The sequence below is a fragment of the Urocitellus parryii genome, chromosome X (assembly GCF_045843805.1).
Source record: "Urocitellus parryii isolate mUroPar1 chromosome X, mUroPar1.hap1, whole genome shotgun sequence".
Taxonomy (NCBI): domain Eukaryota; kingdom Metazoa; phylum Chordata; class Mammalia; order Rodentia; family Sciuridae; genus Urocitellus; species Urocitellus parryii.
The window spans coordinates 120,673,817-120,694,515 of record NC_135547.1 but is presented as its reverse complement, the minus strand read 5'-3'; the positions used below and the strand labels follow the sequence as shown (position 1 = coordinate 120,694,515).

The 20,699-nt window shown below is 40.6% G+C and overlaps 1 protein-coding gene across 1 annotated transcript; it reads left to right on the top strand.

The window, feature by feature from the left end:
• Nucleotides 1-4,711: 4,711 nt before the first annotated feature.
• Mageb17 (MAGE family member B17) lies at nucleotides 4,712-5,722 on the top strand. Its single transcript, XM_026396764.2, has one exon. It carries the CDS (start codon nucleotides 4,712-4,714, stop codon nucleotides 5,720-5,722), a length of 1,011 nt encoding a protein of 336 aa, XP_026252549.1.
• Nucleotides 5,723-20,699: the final 14,977 nt, after the last annotated feature.

Sequence of the window (20,699 nt, the reverse complement as noted above, 5' to 3'; positions counted from 1 at the left end):
TACAGTCTTGGCTCTTCTGTGGAGCCCCATGATGGAGGACTGGGGAGATCAACATTGCAGAACATAGCAGAGTCCCACAGACACCAGCCCCGTGGCTGCTGTTAGACCTTCCCCAGGAATATGAGAGACTTGATCCACGCAGGACAAATCGTCAGGAAGGACAGTGAGCCTCTGATAGAAATCAAGGTGATGACTCTAGAAGAGGAATGAGGGAAAGACCCAGCCAGAACAGCAGGGTCCCCTGGGGGTCCTATCAGCTCTTGAAGGTCTGGTACAGTTTTGGCTGGATTTTGCTCACCCTGACTGCAATTGCATGGTTCCGGGAATATTATGATCTTGATCTGAGGGGAGCAGCATCAGGTCTACTGAGGGCCAGGCTATCAGACTAGCGAGGTATCAAGGTAAGAAATTTTAGGAAGGAATAAAAACCACGCACTGGAAAACATAGCAGGCACCACAAATTCCCACATTCCCACCCCCTCTTCCACCCCCTCTTCCACCCCCTCTTCCACCCCCTCTTCCACCCCCTCTTCCACCCCCTCTTCCACCCCCTCTTCCACCCCCTCTTCCACCCCCTCTTCCACCCCCTCTTCCACCCCCTTCTTCCCTTACGGGAAGCTAGGAGGTCCAGGCAGAGTTATCAGGTTGAGAGGATGCTCATTTCTGCCTGGAAAGACTCAAGGAGAGGCAGGCTTTAGTCTAGAGGGAGGAGCCCCTAGTTTTGAAGTCTAGATCCAGGAGCTAATAGGAGTCAAGGTACAGATTTTGAGTGACAGGAAGGAATCACAGCACAGAGGATCACACATTCCCACGCCCCATGAGCAGTCTGCGCAATTTGGGATTTCCTCATTTCTGCCTGAAGGGTCTAATGAAGGTGGAGAGTCTGTCTGAGGCCCAATTGGCGCAGGGAGGAGACCTGGACCCCTAGTGTGGTGGAGAGGGTCTTTTCCCCCAAAGAGGTGACTGATCAGAACATCCTACCCCACCCACACCACTATCAGGACTGGAAGTCCCACACAGGGGTAGCCAGATGTAGTGTGCCCTGAATTTCCCATTTGGGGAATCTCCGAGGGCTGATATTGGGGGTCCCGATTCAGAGGAAGAGTCTCAGGCTTAGAATGGTATCGGTGGAGTCACATACAGTGTCACAGAGAGTGACACAGAGAGTGTCACAGCACGGCTGGGAAGCCTTGGGCTGTGTGGTAGCCCCAGTTACCCTGAGGGGGAAAACTGGTCCTAAATGGAGTCCTGGGTGGAACCTGAATGCTAATGAAGTCTTTAAAAGAGGAGGCTGGTCAGAATTCCTCCCCTACAGAGCCCTGGGAACCCTGGGCAAGGGGGCAAATGTGATGTATCCAACGCCCCTTGTAGCCTGAGTGTGCAGCTGGTTGTGCTACTTCAGTTGAGAGTGAAGTTTCAGGCTCAGATTGAAACCTGTAGGGTCCCGTAGATTCCTGCCCTTGTTGTCAGCCTTGGGAGGCCCCACAAACCTTGGCCGGATGAGCCTCGCTCTGACTTCCGGCTTGGAACTTTCTGGAAGGTGCCAACCTCCATCTGAGCGGTACGCCTAAGCGGAAAATAGGATTTTAGGAGTGGTCGAGTATTGAGGTAAGGACTGTGAATGTAGACTAAAGGGACACGGGCACATAGCCAGGGATATTGGCTTGTTGTTACCGTGCGCCACCCCTACCCTGACCCCTGCCACAGCCCTACATGGCCCTGGCTTTGTCTGAGGCCTGGCAGAGCTATAGCGACTCTCTTCTGCCTGAAGGGTTCCCGTAAATGGACAACCGGAAGTGAATAATTTGGTATGCAGGGATGGCCCTAATCTTGTGGAGGGAAATCGATTGACATCTTTTAACAGTGGATCTAGGCCCTGAGTCCTGAAAGCCAATGAGAATACTTTACCTTAAAGAGAGGCCTGACTGGCCAGGCAGGAGTCGTGGCATACACCTGTAATCCCAGCAGCTCTGGAGGCTGAAGCAGGAGGATCACAAGTGCGAGGCCAGCCTCAGCAACTTAGAGAGGCCCTCTGCAACTTAGTGAGACCCTGTTCCAAAAACAAAACCAAAGAAAAAGAAAATGGGAGGCACTGGGGTTCAGTCTCTCTTTTTTTTTAGTTATTATTTTACTTATGCATTTCTATGTGGTGCTGAGGATCGAACCCAGGGTCTCGCAAGTGAGAAGCGAGCGCTCAACCGCGGAGCCACCACCTCAGCCCCTGGGATTCGGTCTCTAGTGCCCTCTGCCCCCCATTTTTAAAAGAGGGGTCTGACAAGTCCGGCTGCCAGAACCAGCAGGGGTAGCCAGATGTGTCATGCCTGGACTTTCCCCCATAGCAACTCCCCAAAGTGAGGGCTTTGATCTGGGTTGGCTTACTCAGGTCCATGGACTGAGCATTTGGAAGTCTCACCTTGAGTCAAGCTCAGAACCCCTGGTGGAGAACAACGGGGTTCCATAGAGTCCTGACCCTTCTGTCAGCCCTGGGAGGCCCCTCCGCACAGCCTTGCCCTGTCGGGTCTCACTCTAACTTCCTCTTCGGAAGTTTCAGGAAGATGAGGACCTCCATCTGAGGTGTGCAGCCTCACACCAGTGAAGGGGAGAATTTCAGGACAGATCGGGTATCTAGGTAAAGGCTTAATAGCCTGGTCAGGATGTGGTTTACCCTAAACCTCCAATATGGGGGGGGGTTGTTTGTTTGTTTTTAGTACCAGGGATTGAACTCAGGGGCGCTCGACCACTCAGCCCCATCCCCAGCCCTATTTTGTATTTTATTTAGAGACAGGGTGTCACTGAGTTGGTTAGCGCTTCCCTGTTGCTGAGGCTGGCTTTGAACTCTTGATCCTCCTGTCTCAGCCTCCCCAGCCGCTGGGATTACAGGTGTGCATCACTACGCCTGGCTCTAAACCTCCATTTCTTTTTTTTTTAAATTAATTAATTCGTTAATTAATTACTTTACTTATTCTAATTAGGCATATATGACAGCAGAATGCATCTTGATTCATTGTACACAAATGGTGCACAACTTTTTATTTCTCTGGTTGTAGACAATATAGAGTTGCATCATACATGTACTTAGGTTAATGATGTCCACTTTATTCCACCATCTTTCCTACCCCCATCCTCCCTTCCCCTCCCCACCCTCCCGTTTGCCCAAAGTTCCTCCATTCTTCCTATGCCACTCACCCCCATTATGGGTCAGCTTCCACTTAGAGACAACATTCGGCCTTTGTTTTGGGGGGATTGGCTTACTTCCTTTAGCATGATATTTTCCAACTCCATCCATTTACCTGCATATGCCATGATTTTATTCTTTGGTAATGCTGAGTAATATTCCATTGTGTATATATGCCACAGTTTCTTTATTATTCATCTATTGAAGGGTGTCTAGGTTGGCTCCACAGTTTAGCTATTGTGAATTGAGCTGTTATAAACATTGATGTGGCTGTGTCACTAGAGTAAGTCCTTTAGTATAGACCAAGGAGTGGGATAAATGGGTCAAATGGTGCTAAACCTCCAATTCTTGAGGTCCCATTTAAGCAGGGACATTGGTGGGTGTGAGGAATACAGTTTCAAGTCATCTAAGGACCAAGTCCCAGGACTGGTCAGGTATCAAGGTGAAGAGCCTGTTAGAAAAAGGCGACCATTCAGCCCCCAATGTAGAAGGCTTCACTAAGCCCCACTCCTAGGGTGAGCCCTGGGAGACTCAGTCAGAGCTCACAGGCTCAGGTGACCCTCCCTTTAGCCTGCAGGTCTTGGTTTAAGGACTGGCTGCCCCAGTATAGCAGGGCAAGGAGTCCTGTGCTCTGTTGGAAGTGAAAATAGAAATCCTGTAAGAGATAGGAAGAAAACAACTATTCTAGAACACAAGAGGCCTCAGCCCTGGGCAGCCATGAGCAGAGCGATTAGGTTGAGGTGAGTCCTCATTTCCCGCAGGCTTTCCTCTCAGAGAGGTGGATTATTGCACTAACGGGTGAGGTCCCATTCATCACTGGAAGGAGAGGAGAGTTCTTAGGAAACAGAGGACCTTGACCTGAAGGGAGTTGCCTCAGGTGAGCAGTGGGTATTGGGGGTGTTGTTTTGTTTTGTTTGGGGTACTGGGATTGAATTCAGCAGCGCTTTCCTCTGAGCCACTTCCCCAGCCCTTTTTTTTTATTTTAAGACAGGGTCTTGCTAACTTGCTGAGGCTGGCCTGGAGCTTGGAATCTTTCAGCCTCGGTCTTCCAAACTGCTGGGATTACAGGTGCACATCATCACATCTGGTGAGCAGAGGGCATCTTACAGGAGACATTGTGAAGAGCCTGAAAAGTGTAGGAACCCCCCACCCCATTATGAGTAGGGGCATCTTAGAATCACTTCCTGTTTTAACCCTGGGTGATTCCAGGCATAGATGTCAGGCCGAGGTTCCCCCCAGTTCCTCCTCAAGGGAACAGAAGTGAAGGTCTTGGCTTGACAAAAGTGATCCTGGGCAGAGTTGGTAGATGGCAGCGTAAGGCACACTCTAATTTCCCCCACAGGGTCTTCAGGGAACAGGCTGATCACAACAGGAGACTTGTGGGGACCTAGAACAGTGCCCTCAAGGACACCTGCACAGGGCCCTTCTTAAAACCAAGGTGCTTTCTCCCTAGTGAATAAACTCCTATCTTCATGTCTTCCACATTCAGGTGCCCTCCTGCCACAGTCCTACCTGCTGTCCTTGAGCACAGTCATCATGCCTCGTGGCCAGAAGAGCAAGCTCCGTGCCCGAGAGAAACGCCGCCAGGCCCGAGGTGAGGACCAAGGTCCTCAGGGTGCTCAAGCCACTAAAGCAGAAGAAGGAGAGTCCCCATGTCCCTCTCCTGTTGCTGAGAGTGCTTACCAAGGGGCGGCTGCTACAAGCACCCTCTGGCAGTGTCACAGAGCCCAGGCCAGCAGCTCTCAGGCTGCGGCCAGTTCCTGCGTGAGTTCTGATGAAAGTTCCAAGAGTGAGGAGGAGGAGAATCCAAGCTCCCCATCCTCATCCAGGATCCCAGGAAAAGATCCTCTGACCAGGAAGGCAGGCATGTTGGTGCAATTCCTGCTGCACAAGTATAACATGAAAGAGCCCATTGTCAAGGCAGATATGATGAAGATCATCAGCAGAAAGTACAGGAAGGACTTCCCTGAAATCCTCCGGAGAACCAAGGAGCACATGGAGCTGGTCTTTGGCCTTGACCTGAAGGAAAGCGACCCCAGCGGCAGCTCCTACACCCTGGTTAGCAAGATGGATCTTCTGGGTGAAGGTAGTCAGAGTGATGGCAAAGGCTTTCCCAAGAATGGTCTCCTGATGCCTCTCCTGGGTCTGATCTTCATGAATGACAACTGCGTCTCTGAGGAGGAGATGTGGGAATTCCTGAATATGTTAGGGCTCTATGATGGTAGGAAGCACTTCATCTTTGGGGAGCCCAGGAAGCTCATTACCAAAGATTTGGTGCAGGAAAAGTATTTGGAGTACCGCCAGGTGCCTCACAGTGATCCTCCCCGCTATGAATTCCTGTGGGGTTCCAAAGCTCATGCTGAAACCAGCAAGATGCAAGTCCTAGAATTTTTGGCCAAGGTCAACGACACGGTGCCCAGTATCTTCCAAGCTCGGTATGAGGAGGCTTTGAGAGATGAGGAAGAGCGATTCCATGCCAGAGTTGCAGCCAGAGTTGGCACTCCTGCCCTTCCCCGGGCCACTTCCCCCAGATCCTCCCAGCATTAGTGAAGTCACGGGGAGATGATCCTCAGTTTGAGGTTGAAAGTTGCTATCGACCTAAGTAGTTGGAGAGCAAGGGAGGGCTGGAGAGATCGCGATGGTGTCTTCTTTGTGTTTCTGTTATTCATAAATAACTTACAGATTTATCTTCTTTTTCTGTTTTTCCATTGTATTTCTTGTAAAGACTTTGTTTAGATTGAGCCGTCTGAGTTTAGGAGTCCAGAGTTATTCCTGTTTACCGAGTTTACTATTTTATAAAACAAATTGAAAATCCTCACATCTTTTATTGTGATCCAGTACAAGAAAACAGCCTCAGAATAGGGATTTGCTTTTAAAATGCAAAAGAAGCTTCTGGTGAAATAGTTGGGGTCATGAGATGATTAAAAAAAAAAGTAAAAAAGGGCCCATTCCTATTTTTTCTTATTTCTTTTCTTATTTCAGAAAAAAAATATAAAGTATGTACCTGGATTTGCTTAGTTTGTTCAAGAATGTGGGAGACATTAAATCATTATAAATGAGAACTCGTGTTCACTGGCGCTTTTGTTCGCGGAAACATCTGCTCTTTGAAAAGAATGTGTAGACAAAAAAGACACAGTCCCTGCCAATGTTGCTTTAGATTCCAAGAGCAGCTATCATATATGGAACATGGTAAGCTATACTGTAAACCTAAAGGACAATAAAAGGAAGGCGTGAGGAGGGAGGAGATTGCAGATAGAAGCAGCCAGGTTTGAATTCTCTGGGTCAAGGGAGGGGAGTTTTAACTTAGTTTGCATCAGGGGTGAGATGAAGCTGGTGAGTAGGGGCCAGCCCCTCAGATGATGGGTCTCAGGGTGGAGAGACTACATCCACAACAGAATTGTTCCTAGTATTCCTCAAGGATGTGGGAAAACAGAAATCTCCAGCTGGGATAGAACTGGAAGGATTCTTGTGTTCTGTCTCCACACAGGGATCCACTAAGGTAGGTATTTTTGTGCACTTTTAAGTTGGGGGGTTTCTGAGAATAAAGGTAAAAACTTTCTTGAGGAAGCATGCTCAGTGACCATTGAGCTGTCCTGTCCCTCTTTGCTCTGGCCTGGAGATCTAAACGGCTCCATTAAAAGGGAACCCAAGTAAATATTCTTTTGCATAATACAGCAAACTCTAAACGAGCTCTAGATTTTTTTATGATATAGATGGACACAATATCTTTATTTTATTTTTATGTGATGCTGAGGATCGAACCCAGTGCCTCACACATGGTAGGCAAGCGCTCTACCCCTGAGCCACAACCCCAGCCCGAGCTCTAGATTTTTGATGGCGGTGAAATGAATGAAAATAGAGAAGGGTTATATGCAAGAGTATCTAGGAAGCTAGACACGGTGGCACACACTTTTAATCCCAGTGCCTCGGGATACCAAGACAGCAGGATTGCAAGTTTGAGGCCAGCCTCAGCAACTTAGCAAGACCCTGTCTCAAATAATAGAAAGGGCTGGGGATGGGGATGAGATTGTGGCTCAGTGGTAGAGTGCTTGCCTAGTATGCATGAGGCACTAGGTTCGATCCTCAGCACCACATAAACATAAAAATACTGTGTCCACCTAAAACTAAAAAATTTTTTTTTAATTAAAAAAAAAAAGGGCTGGGGATGTGTCTCAGTGGTAATGTGCCCTTGGGCTCAATCCCCTGTACCAGAAAAAAAAAAAAAAGGTTAAGAGGGAGGAAATTTGATGGTATTTTGCACACCTTGTAAGACTTTTTTCATGGTTTATCTAACTGGGAAATGTACTTCACGCTCATATCTCATGACTGTTCATCTAATGGGGAATTATTTGTTTTATGTATTAAGCAGCATTTTGACAGCATTTTGACATATTCTCCTACTTCTCCTGCATTAAAAAAATTATGATGCATGGTATAGTACAGGATCAAAATAATTATAATAATAACTACCGCTTAAAAAAAATGTCAGTGCTTGCCAGATACCCTGTTGAGTTCACAGCATAGCCAGAAATAAGAGTATCAAAATAAAGGGGTGGGTGTTGAATAAAGAAAAATCAGTAGAAATAGGTTCATCTGCATATGTATTGTCAGATCACCTCAAAAGATCAAGGACATGAAAAATGATCCTGCCTGGGCCCTTTCCTGTACTAATCTACTAGAAGTTACAGCTGAGGCTGTTTGCCTGGCTCATCTCTGACAGCCCACTACATACAGCTCCCCTGCCATATAGTCCTGACTCTGCTCAGAGCACTTGGAGGCTCATGAAGACTTGGTCCCCAAAGCCCCAATGTTCAGAGGTAGCATTTTTGAGGAAGTGATTGGATCACAAGGGCTTTGACCTCATCAGTGGATTAATCCATTGAAGGATTCATAGCTGAATGGGTTATTGGAGGTGGCAGAAGCTGGAGGAAGTGGGACCTAGTTGGAAGAACTGGGTCCTTGGGGGTGTGTCTTTAGGGCTATATCTTGTCCCCAGCTTCCTGGCTTCCATGAGCTAAGCAGTTTTCCTCTACCATGCCCTTCTGCCATGAGGTTCTGCCTCACCTCAGGCTCAGATTGATGGAGCCAGATGATCATGGACTAAAATCTCTGAAACTATGAACCAGGGTAAATCTTTCTGCCTGTAAGCTGTTTTATTCAGGTTTTTGTCATAATGATGAAAAGTTGATTAACACTATGTCAATGGGTAGTCCCTCCCATTCTGACTTTTTTTTAAAGGTTTGGGGAGATTTTTTTTTTTTTTTTGGTACTGGTTATTGAACCCAGGGATGCTCAACCACTGAGCCACATCCCCAGCCCTTTTTATGCTCAGGGCCTTGCTGTGTTGCTGAGGCTAGTCTAGAACTTGCTATCCTCATGCCTCATCTCAGCTTTCTGAACCACTGGGATTACAAGCGTGTGCCACCACACCCACTGGAGTTAATTTCTAAAATCATGAACGATGCTGATTTTTTGGAAGATTCTTTTCTCCGTCTACTAACATATAGGGTTTTAATGGTTTCTTGTTAATGTAGTAGATTAAAGTGATTTCTAAATACTAAGACAATTTTGTGTTTCTGGATTAGAACTAACATTTCTTGTTTAAGATTTTATATCTGTGTCCTAGAATGAGGTCATCCTCTGATGTTATTTTCTTATACTGTATGTTCAAATATTACCTGTGTCCATTTGTTCTTTGTCATTTATAATTCTGATTAGATGTGTATTAGTCTTCTCACATACTATTCTCCATATCTCTTATTCTCTTTAATCTCTTGATTTGTTTTTGTTTTTGTTTGGAGGAAATTTGCCTTCTCTGATGCATTCAGATAAATTTCATCATATAAACCATTTCATTAATTTTATCGTCAAATGAGTCTAAATTTCAGTTAAAATCTTGTGAATTATTTACTATTATTAAATTTTAGAAGCTCTATTTCAAATCTGCTTGGCAATTTTTGTTTCTCCTCTGTATTTTTAAAACATTTTTATTTGTTATTTTTAGATACACATGACTAGAGTATATTTTGACATATCATACATACATAGAGTATAACTTTCCATTCTTGTGGTTGTACATATGTGGAGTTTCACTGGTCTTATATTCATATATAAACATAGGAAAGTTATGTACAGTTCATTCTCCTGTCTTTCCTATTCTCATCCCCACTCCCTTCCTTTCATTTCCCTTTGTCTAATCCAATGAACTTCTATCCTCCTCCCCTCTCATTGTGTGTGTTAGCATCTGAATATCAGAGAAAACATTCTGCCTTTGGTTTTTTGGGATTGGTTTATTTCACTTAGCATGACAGTCTCCAGTTCCATCCATTTACCAGCAAAGGCCACCTCTGTATGTAGTTTTAACATTATCCGCTATTTCTTTAAATAGAGTAACCATTAGCAATTTTATATTTTGTGAGCCTGTTTCTCCTTGAATTTATTTTTTTCCCCTGCAAATATTTGCTCGTGGACTCATATCTTCATGCATTTTTTTAATTATTTATTTTTCTGTTGTTTATATTTCTTTTTTAAAAAAATATCTTTATTGAATTTATGTATTTATATGTGGTTCTGAGGATTGAACCCAGGGCCTTGCACATGCTAGGCGATCCCTCTACCACTGAGCCACAACCCCAGCCTGTTGTTTGTATTTCTTAAAAGTTTTATTTACGAGAATCCTCAGAAGTTTTGAATATAGTCTCTAGTGTAGAGAGAAATTTTTTTTGAGGGGGAGGTACTGGGAATTGAGCCCAGGGAACATTTAACCACTGAGCCACATCCTCAGCCCTTTTTAGTTTCTTATTTAGAGACAGGGACTCATTTGAGTTGTTTAGGTCTCTCTAAGTTGCAGAGGCTGGCTTTGAACTTGTGATCCTCCTGCCTCAGACTCTCTAGCCCTGAGATTATAGGTATGTGCCATTGCCCCTATCAAGAACTGGCTTTTGCTTCCACCTGTTTGCTCTGGACACTTGTCAAACTATCTAAAACCACTAGATTATTGGTTTCAGGTTTTGTTGAACAGTTAAGAACTCTGAATTTGGGCTGCCAGTTCTCTAAAGAGACAGCTTGTGGCCATAACTTCCTGAGGGTATCTCTTCCCTCTTCTCCTTTGCTCTAGTAATGTTATGACAAAAGCTTTTTCTTAGATTCTTTCCCTAGTACTTTTTCTCCTGAATCCAGGTCACCATAGTGACACTGAAGTTCAAGTTCACCTCAGCTTGGCTATAATTCTCCATTCCAAAGCCTGCTCTGGTGATCTGCTTACCTTTCTGGGCTTCCATATTTACTCAATATATTACCTACATGTTCCTTTCTTTCTTGACAGATGTCAGCTTTTTCAATAATTTTTAATCCAGTATTTTAAATAGTTTTCTGAAGGAGGGTCAACCTGGAAACCTTTTATGTCTTACTACTATGAAGTCCAAAGACAATTTTTGTGGGTTGTTTGTTTGTTTTGGTCCTGGGGTTGAACCCGGGGCTTTGAGCAGGCTAGGCAAGCTCTCTACCATGGAGCCATATTCCTAGTCCTAAAGGCAATGTTTTTGGTATAATTATTTTGTAACCGATTACTTTTCAATTTTAATAATTACCACATAGTGAATATAATTACCAGGTTCAATATTCAGGTTCAAACTTTTTGTTTTCCTGAAGAAACTGGGGCAGAAACAGAGAATCATAGTGTTCCTAGTAGTTAAGAAAAGATGGCATACTATTCCAGTCTGTCTCACCTCATAGGATATTAATGAGGATCTCAGGATTGACTTGGTCCTTATGTAGCCTCTGCTACTTCCTTATTCATATCCTCAAACAATATAAAGCTGTATTCAGATTGTGCCCACCATGACTTAAGCCCTTTACTTTGGCCTCCCTATAGCTAATGGCCAAGTGTAACTAAATCCTTCATTTTTTTTTTCTCTAGCAGAAAGGAAATGCTAAGCATTTCTCAACTGGAGGTAATTTCGTCCCATCTCCCCCAGGGCACATTTGGCCATGTCAGGAGACATATTTATTTATTTTTGTGCTTCGGGATATTGAACCTAGGGCCTTGCACATACTAGGGAAGCACTCTATCATTGAGCTACACCCCTAGTCCAGAAAACATTTTTGATTGTCATACCAGTGGCAAGGGACTTCTGGGATCTAGTGGGTAGATGCCTGGGATGCTGCTAGCCAGTGCCCTTCAACAAAGAGCAACCTGGTCCCAAATGTCTATATGCTGGGAAATGGCAAACTCAAAGGGGTTTGCTCATGAGAAGATGACTTCCTCAAATAGTGTGGGTGGTAGAAAATATGAGCGACATTGTGAGCCAGATGCAATTTAATTAACTCATGGGAAGAAGAACTAATTGTTAAGTCCCTCTTTGATGTAAAAACAAGATGACTTCATCAAACTAAACCATCTCTGGGCTGAAAGAAACCTTTCATAGGAATATTTAAGCAGTAGATGTTTCACTCACTGAAATACATATAAACTATCTTTTGGGACATGTACACAATATGAATTAGTTAAGTACAAGAGGAAAAAAAAAAGTCCTGCTTTTCAGTCTCATTTGTTTCCCACAAGAGTGGAAAAAAATCACTAATTATATATTGAGTGTTAAGACAAATCAGGGCAATTCAGGACAATTTAAACTCCCCCAAGAGAGAATTTGACCAAGGGTTGTCCTGGACAGCCATGTAGTAATTTAACTGAAATCTGATTGTTCGAGCTACTGAATCAATATACATCACCAACAATTTCAGGAGACCACTTTTCTTCAGAAAAAAATAATTCATTAGCACTTGAGAAACAGAAAGGTTCTCCTCAAGATGATTCAGTCTCATCTTAATGCTGTTTAACTTTGGCAGAAAATATATAAACTTTCAATAATTCTGTTAAAAAAAAAAACTATACCAGCAGACTTCCTGAAGTCATTAATGAGAATTAGTGAAATAATCTTTAGGAGAAAATCTAAATCAGGCAAGGTTCAGTGAAAAAAGCAGAAATACATGCATGATGTAAAGTGTGGGGCTTCTTACAGGGATTAGACCTTATGCAATGGCGGGGGTAGTGGAGCAGTCCATGAAAAGCGGCTGTTTCTGCATCTAGTGTTGACCCAGAAGTAACCATAGGTCACCTAGCTGAAATTAAGGTGAACAAGAGTGTAAGCAAGCATTAACTGGAGGCTGTATCTCTCACTACCTCCAGCTTCACTGTCATGGGTAACTTTCAGGAGAAGCTATCTTTGCCATGACATTCACATGTATTTGCTCCATAGAACTCTAAGGAGGGAGCCTGTCAAGAGCAGAATAAGCTGCATGTCCAGGCACTGCCCTATGTTGACAAGATGAACCAGAAGAGCAGTGACAACCTGTCTAACCCTCTACAGCAGAGGAAAAACTATACAGCTGCTCCTTTACTTCTGACTTCTAATCTCATGCAACTTTCTCTTGTGGCCAATCCTAACCTGGAACCACACAGGGAAGTATGTTGGGATGTATGATACAAAGCTACCACAAATATCCTACTTGCAAATGGAAGAGCAAATAAATACACATGGATAAGCATTTCCCACCATGAAACAAAGTGGGTGATAGTATGAAAGACTGGCAGCAGCCTTGGGATTATAAATGTCAGAGAATAGAATTCTAGAGGATGATAAAGATAAAATAACAAGGAAGTCCTCTTCAGGGAACTCTCTATGGAAAAGAATGTAAATTATGGAATAGGCCATGGACATCATGTTAAAATTGGCAGCTAAGTCTATGATTAGAATTGGGCAACTGTGGGGGCTGGTGGCTAATTCCTTAGAGACCATGTTTCTTCTACCTTATAAATGTGGGAATGAAAAACTTGTTTGGAAGACCAACCAAGCTAGAGATTGAAAGATTAACAAGTTAAAAGGACATAAAATAATTTCTATAGAATTTGAGAAGGCATTTCATAAAATTCAGCATCCATTCATGATTTAAAATGAACTATTAATAAAATAAGAACTGATTAATTTATTTACTTATTATGGTATTATATAACTAAAAAGTTAGTATTGTGATTTATGGGAAAATGTGAGAAGTATCTCCTTAAAATTAAGATAGGAGAAGGGTAGTTTTTTTATTACTATTATTATTTAATTTAAAAAAAATTTAGCCAAAACAATTAGAGAAATAAATCAAAGGCCAAAATTGGAAAGGAGTCAAATTGCCATTATTCATGAATAATTTGTTTTTACTAGAAAAAACACATTGTTCATTTTAACAAGACTTTTTTTTTTTTTTTGTGGTGGTGCTGGGAATTGAACCCAGGTCCTTGTGCATGCTAAGCAAGCACTCTACCAACTGAGCTATATCCACAGCCTCAAATTGTTCATTTTAGAAAACCCTAAAACCTGTTACAAACAATTGGAAATTTCAGTATATTTCCATGTATAATATCAATATACAGAAAAAAAGCTTTCATGAAAATAAACATCAAGATATACTGAAGAAGAGCCTAATTATAATATCCACAATGACAACAAAATGAAATGCTTAGAAATAAGCTTAATAAGGAATATCCAAAATTCATGTAAAGAAAAAATTTAAAGGATCTTGAGGGCCAAAAGAAATATATACCATATCTGTGGATAGAATAGCTCAATATCATAAAAATGCTGGTTCTTCCTCAATTGATCTATGTATTTAATAGAATCTTAGTAAAAATTCCATGTATTTTGGGGAAATATATATAAGCTGAATTTAAAGTTCATATGTAAAAATTAATAAGTAAGAAAATCCAATAAAGTTCTGAAATATAAGAATTATGAAGGAGACCATCCTTATTAAACATTAAAATATTGTACAAGTATGATTATTAAAAGTATTACAGGTAATAGGGATCAATCCAACCCATGAGACTTTTCAGAAGTAGATCTAACTAAGTACCCATGAGAATTTAGGATACAATAAAGATAGCATTTCAAATCAGTGTGGAAAACATGGATCAACAAATAAAAGGTACTGGAAGTACTGGGTATTATCCTTAAAAATGTGGTTTCGTTCTTTACCTCATATTCACAAATATAAATAAATACGAATGTACACTGTTGAAATACATCACATACATATATAAATCAACAGCATGCAACATATAAATATAAACTTAAGTGTTAGTCAGCTTTGCATCACTGTGATCAAAATACCTGACAAGAACAACATAGAGGAGAAAAAGTTTATTTTGGTTCATAATTTCAGAGGTATCAGTCCATATTGGGATGGCTCCATTGCTCTGGCCTGAGATGAGGCAGAACATCATGGTGGAAGGGTGTATCAGAGACAAGTTGCTCAGCTCATGGCATTTGGAAAACAGAGATAGAGAAAGAGAGCAAGGAAGGGGCCAGGGGGAAGATAAACCCTTACAGGGCACACCCTCAGTGACCTACTTCCTCCAACTAGTCCCACCTCCCAGCAGTCCATTCCATTAATCAAATGGATTAATTCACAAACAAGGTCAGAGCCTTCATGATCCAATCATTGCTTAAAAACCCCACCTCTGAACCTTACTGCATTGGGGACCATGTTTTCAACAGGTGAACTTTTGGGGAAGAACATTCCAGTTCAAACCATAAAAATAAGCATGTACTAAAAACTTTTAAATCCAAACCTTGATATCATAAAAGTACTGGAAAAATATAGAAGCCTTTAAAAATAATTTTATAGTGCATAAAGCCATTCTAAGCAATACACTACTTTTAAAAGATTGGTAAATGCAAAAACATTTTCATGGTAAGAAAATACCCTAAGCAAAATCAAGAGACAAAAGATAACATTAAAAGACCAATGTCTCTAACATAAAATATGACAAAAATAGAAAGATAAAATCACTTGAAAAATGAGCAAAGAATACCGAATCAGTCAGTTCTTTCCACAGTAATGCTGGATAACAAACAATTCGTAAAGTCAGTAGCATCAAAAAATAAGTATTTATTTCACATTCTTTACTCTGTAGTTTCCCTGGGATAGATGTACTTTAAGCTGTAGGTCTAGGTGTTGACTGGGATAGCTCAGCTCTCTGCATTTAGCAGTCCTCTGGGAAGAGTGGGTTCCTTGAGATATACTATTCTCATGATAGCAAGAGGGGAAATCCAACTACACAGGGACGTCGTCAAGCTTTTTCTTATGTCACATTGGATAAGATAACATTTTATTAACCAAAGCAAGTTACGCAGCCAAATCAACATCAAAGGAACAGGGAAAACTGGGCTCCGTGGCACACACCTGTAATCTCAGTGGCTCGGGAGGCTGATACAGGAGGATTGCAAAGTTCAAAGCCAGCCTCAGCAAAAGTGAGGTCCTAAGCAACTCAGTGAGACCCTGTCTCTAAATCATAAAATGCAAAATAGGGCTGGGGATGTGGCTCAGTGGTTGAGTGCCCCTGAGTTCAATCCTTGTTACCCACCCCCCAAAAAAAGAAAAAAGAAAAAAGGAGCAGGGGAATATTCATCTCTTCTACTGGGAAGAGGAAGGAAGTGAGTATTGGCAGAACAATAAACTATTATAGACACACAGTTCATAGAAAGCAAAAGCAAATGTCCTTTAAATATGTTTTTAAAAAGATGCTTCACTTTTATTCATAATACAGGAAACACAAAATACTGGAGATAACATTTTTCACATATTATCTTGGTAAAGATAAACATGGGGGGCACTGGGGTTGTGGCTCAATGATAGAGTGCTTGCCAACATATGTAAGGCCCTGGGTTTGATCCTCAGCACCCCATAAAAATAAATAATTAATTAATTAATTAAATAGAACAAAGGTATAACAAAAAATAAAATGTTCATGAAGCAATTCTCCCTTAAAAAAAGATAAAGATAAAAATGGTTTGATAATACACTATGTTAGTGATGATATGGGAAAATAGGAATATCTTTCTTTTTCTTTTTTTTTTTTTAGTATGGGGTGCTTAACCACTGAGCAACATTCCCAGACCTTTTTATGTTTCATTTTAAGACAGGGTCTCACTAAGTTGCTTAGGGTCTTGCTAAGTTGCTGAGGTTGGCTTTGAACTTGCAATCTTCCTGCCTCAGCCTCCTGAGCCACTGGGATTATAAGCATGCACCATCATGCCTATCTGTAAGCTAATAATACCTCTAAGGAAAATGATTTAGCAATTATTCTCAAAATTCATACATTATTTGACCTAGGAATTTCAGTTTTAGAAATTTACCTACTGGTATGTGTTTAAAATAACGTTCAGCATTCTTTTTTTTTTTTTCAAGTATCCAATGTTTATTGATAGATACAAGTATATAAAATCAGGGCATGAACATGACTTGATAAATAAGTAGACTTAATTTCAATACTATAATAAGAGAGACCAATTCAAATTCTCACCATTTGTTTCACACCCACAAAAACCACTTCAAGGGCATTAACGATCTCTCAAAACTGATCAGTTTTGTGCAAGTAAACCATGTTTCTTTTAAAAAGTCTTGTGCACTTGCCGAGGTTCAAGGATATTAAAATCTAGCACATAAAGCCCATTACTAGAGGTAGAAATACAGGCAATATACTATTACGGCAACAACCATCAATTATAGTTAACAATTTTTCTGTAACAACCAAATGGATAATCAAATATTGCAACAACTCAGGTATCCTGAGCAAAGTGCATTTCTACAGTATTCAGTGTTGCTATTCAGTTTTCTAACTTAAAACAGCCTATGATAACTGGCAGCAAAGAAGGTCCTTGTAATAGACTGCCTCTGCTTGAGAACTTATGATGTGATTATTGCATGCTGCTAATATACTATCTAAACATTAAAGATACTCCTAAAATATTTGATGGTAAACTATGATTAAGATATTACACTACAAAAAAAACCTTATGCAGAAGGAAATCCTAACTGACATGCTTCTGCTTTAAACATCGTGAAAACATTACAGCGGAATGAATTTTCGAAGTGGTTAGGTCAAATGCAGTTACATCATAGCAACAGTATGTTTTGCACAATTGAAGGCTTTGGCTGGTTCTTTAGTCAGCTTCTTCCTCTGATTCTTCTTCTTCAGCAGTTTCTAGCCAGGTTAGCCACTGATTCACCTGGAACAAAGCCTTGCCTTTTCCTGGAAACTCTTGGGTTATATCTTCTTTGAATTCATTATTGAAGTAGCAAAAGATTGGGCACATTCAGTCAGGAAAATTCAAGCCCAGTTACCTTCCATGGAGTCTATGCAGGTCCCAGGAAAATGTAGACAGTCTTTCTCCCCTAATGAAAGGGTAGGCAATTCCCAGTGCTTCCTTCTCTGGCAATTGCAGACTGGTCTAGTCTTCTCCTACCTTCAACTTTCCTTAGATCATGTTTGCTCTGCAGGCACTAATTTGGATGCCTCTTGACTCCAAGATACATATGTTGAGTCAAGCTTCCCTTACAAATCTCAGTTTCTCTTGTGGCTTTAGGGCCTGTCACAGCTCTGCCTTTTGAAACTATACAACCAGTGAATTATGATGCCTGTCTCCCAACCCACTCCCCAGGAAGTACTGCATGCTCTTGTAGCCTCCTCACTTGGAATTTGGTTGAGAAAGGACACTCATTCCCCTCTATGGGCATGAGAGGAAATGACACAAAAACCTTCATTACTTTGAATTTCCTAATGGATCTCTCTAATATTCTCTAGCTCCTATAGAACTAGTTTTACCTCCTCTTTGAAAGTATTTCTAAAATATTCAGGGCCTTTGTCATGTACCATGCTCAGTCTTGGGCATAACCAAAGCTCTCAACAGAAGTCCTATGTCCTATCCTGTTAGAAAGGTATACAAGTGTATGATATTGAACAGCTGTTACCAAATGGCCAGGTCCTGCTATCTGGGAGCATTTTCTTTTCATCCAAATTGTTTGGAATTTGGGGCAGTTGCTAATCCAAATTGAGGGATATTCATGTCCATTAACCTGTAAGATTTTCAAAGTCCACCTAGACTCAAATTCTATTTTACATAGAAACACAAAGTATTTTGTTTTGTTTTTTGCACATGAACACAGATGAAATTACTGCTTAAAAATGAGGAAATATTGTACTGGATCTTATTTTATTTTATTTTAGTTGTTGAATATCTCAGAAAAATCCCATTACCAATGACATCACTGTTCCTGGCACTTGGATAGCCAGCAAACACATCTCACTTGTAAGGGTCTCATTCACAGTAATTTTAGGTATATATACAACTATTTATTGAACATTTATTGAAAAATGTCAAATATGAAGAAAAATATCACGAGTATCCTGTTGGACATTGTCTTATTTTTCTTAAATTTTTCAAAAGTGAGTATAAGGGCTGGGGATGTAGCTCAGTGGTAGAGCACTTGCCTAGTATGCACAAGGCCCTGGGTTGAATCACCAATACAAAAAAAAAAAATTAAAGTAAATGCAAGAATCTACTTTGTTGTGTCTTCTAGAACATTCATGACCACTATTTACATATTTAAAAGCCATTATTTTATTATTTGTTACTTTAAATTTTCTCTTGGGCTGGGGATGTGGCTGAAGCGGTAGCGCGCTCACCTGGCATGTGTGCGGCCTCGGTTCGATCCTCAGCACCACATACAAATAAAGATGTGTCCGCCGAAAACTAAAAAATAAATATTAAAAAATTCTCTCTCTCTCTCTCTCTCTCTCTCTTTAAAAAAATTTCTCTTATATCATAGGACAGTATATTATATTTATATTTTTATTTATCTGAACACAGAAGTTATATTTTCTGTGAATTTTATTTCAGGATAGTCAAGAAGAGATTAGAAATCATTCATCATATCAAATAGCATTTGGGTCACATAGCATTGGAATAGACTAACATAAAAGACTGTCCAGAAGAACACGTCAAGGCAATGATGATGTCTTTTGTGAGAGGACCGTGTTTGGGAGGCTATGATAAGGTAGTCTTACTTCTTATATTTTATCTTCCAAAATAGTGTGTGTGTGTGTATACATACATATAAGTATACATATATATGCATATATTACCTGTTCACACAGATAAAAAGAATTATAAAGAAAAGGATTACCTACTACCAAAAAGGAGGTATACATGGCAAATTTTGTTGCTTCTATTTGCTGGAGATTACGAATATGCAACTGATCACTTTTCTTTTGTCCTCTTTATAAATGGTACAGTACGCAAAAAAAAAAAAAAAAAAGGTTCAGTGCACTGACTGAAGCAGATGCACCCGACAGAAGTGCTTGCTAAAGATGACAAAAGGCTACAAAGGTCGTCATGCATGGTTGTGCACACTTGTAGTTCCAGCTACTTTGGAAGCTTAGGCATTTGTATCACTTGAGCCCAGGAGTCTGAGGCCAGTCTAAGCAACATAGTGAGATTATACCTCAAAAAATACCAAAAAGTCTAAAAAGTTGATCCTTGAATTTTCCAATATGCAAATTTTGGGGGCCTAGAAAGATCTCTGACAGTATAATTCTTCACAGTGAGCAATCAGTTAACTCTGAGTCCCTGCTCAGACTTGAACTTTGCCTGTAATAGTTGAAAATATTTACTATATGGATTTTTATAGAAGAGTTTTGCTGACTCTTGTTCTAGATATTGTGGAAACATTAGAAAACAAAACTCTCAAACCAAGCAAAATAAGCAAAAAATCCTCATCCTTCATGGAACATATATACTAATGGATTCTAGCAATGGATTCTAGCAATTCAAATCATACCAATAGGATGGGAGCCAGATGTTAAACAAAGAAAAAGGCTAAATGAAAAAACCTACATATTCTTACAAAGTCTGAGAAACTAATATAAAACTTGTTTAATATTCTAAGTATTTACCACTTTGCAGCGAAAAAGTATCTGATCAATTTTCTAATTGCTGTCAGTCCTTAAGGCAACACCGCCTTTCCATGATTAATCTCTGTGAAATAATTAATTACCTCCTATGAAAGGCCTACTTACATTGATGTCATTTGTCTTATCCTAATCTCTTATGTTGATTTCAGTAATACATCCTAAATTTCAAGTTTGTCATCTATTAACTTTAAAAAGGTTCTCCTGAGTTTCTTTCCTCAATGGGAAAAAAAAAAAAATCAAGGCACTTATATATGCATGATGTTTAAAGCAATAAAATTTAAATATTTTTTCCATTTTGATCTCACAGATTAGATTTAATCTATGAGCAAGTTTTCTCAATCATAGCACTATTGACATTTTGAATTACATCATTCTTTGCTGCAGGGGACTGTTCTGTGCATTTTTAGTAGCATCTACTAACTAGATGCCAGTAGCACCTTCCAGTTACAACAAATAAGTAAGTCTCTAGACATTGCCAAATGTCCTCTGGGTGACAAAATTACAAATTCAGCCTTTCGTATCTTCCTATCACTTTTTTTATCTTCATAGTTTTCTTAAAGATTCAATCATAGCCTTTGGCATTAGATATTTCCAAGAAAGTAATTTGACTTCTTCAACTAATGAGTGTAGTTTGAAAGGCTGTCCAAGAAAAACCTTTTCACGAGTAACATAAAACTACATCACTTCACAGAAGCGACCAAAGACAAGGTTACGTCTGCACCA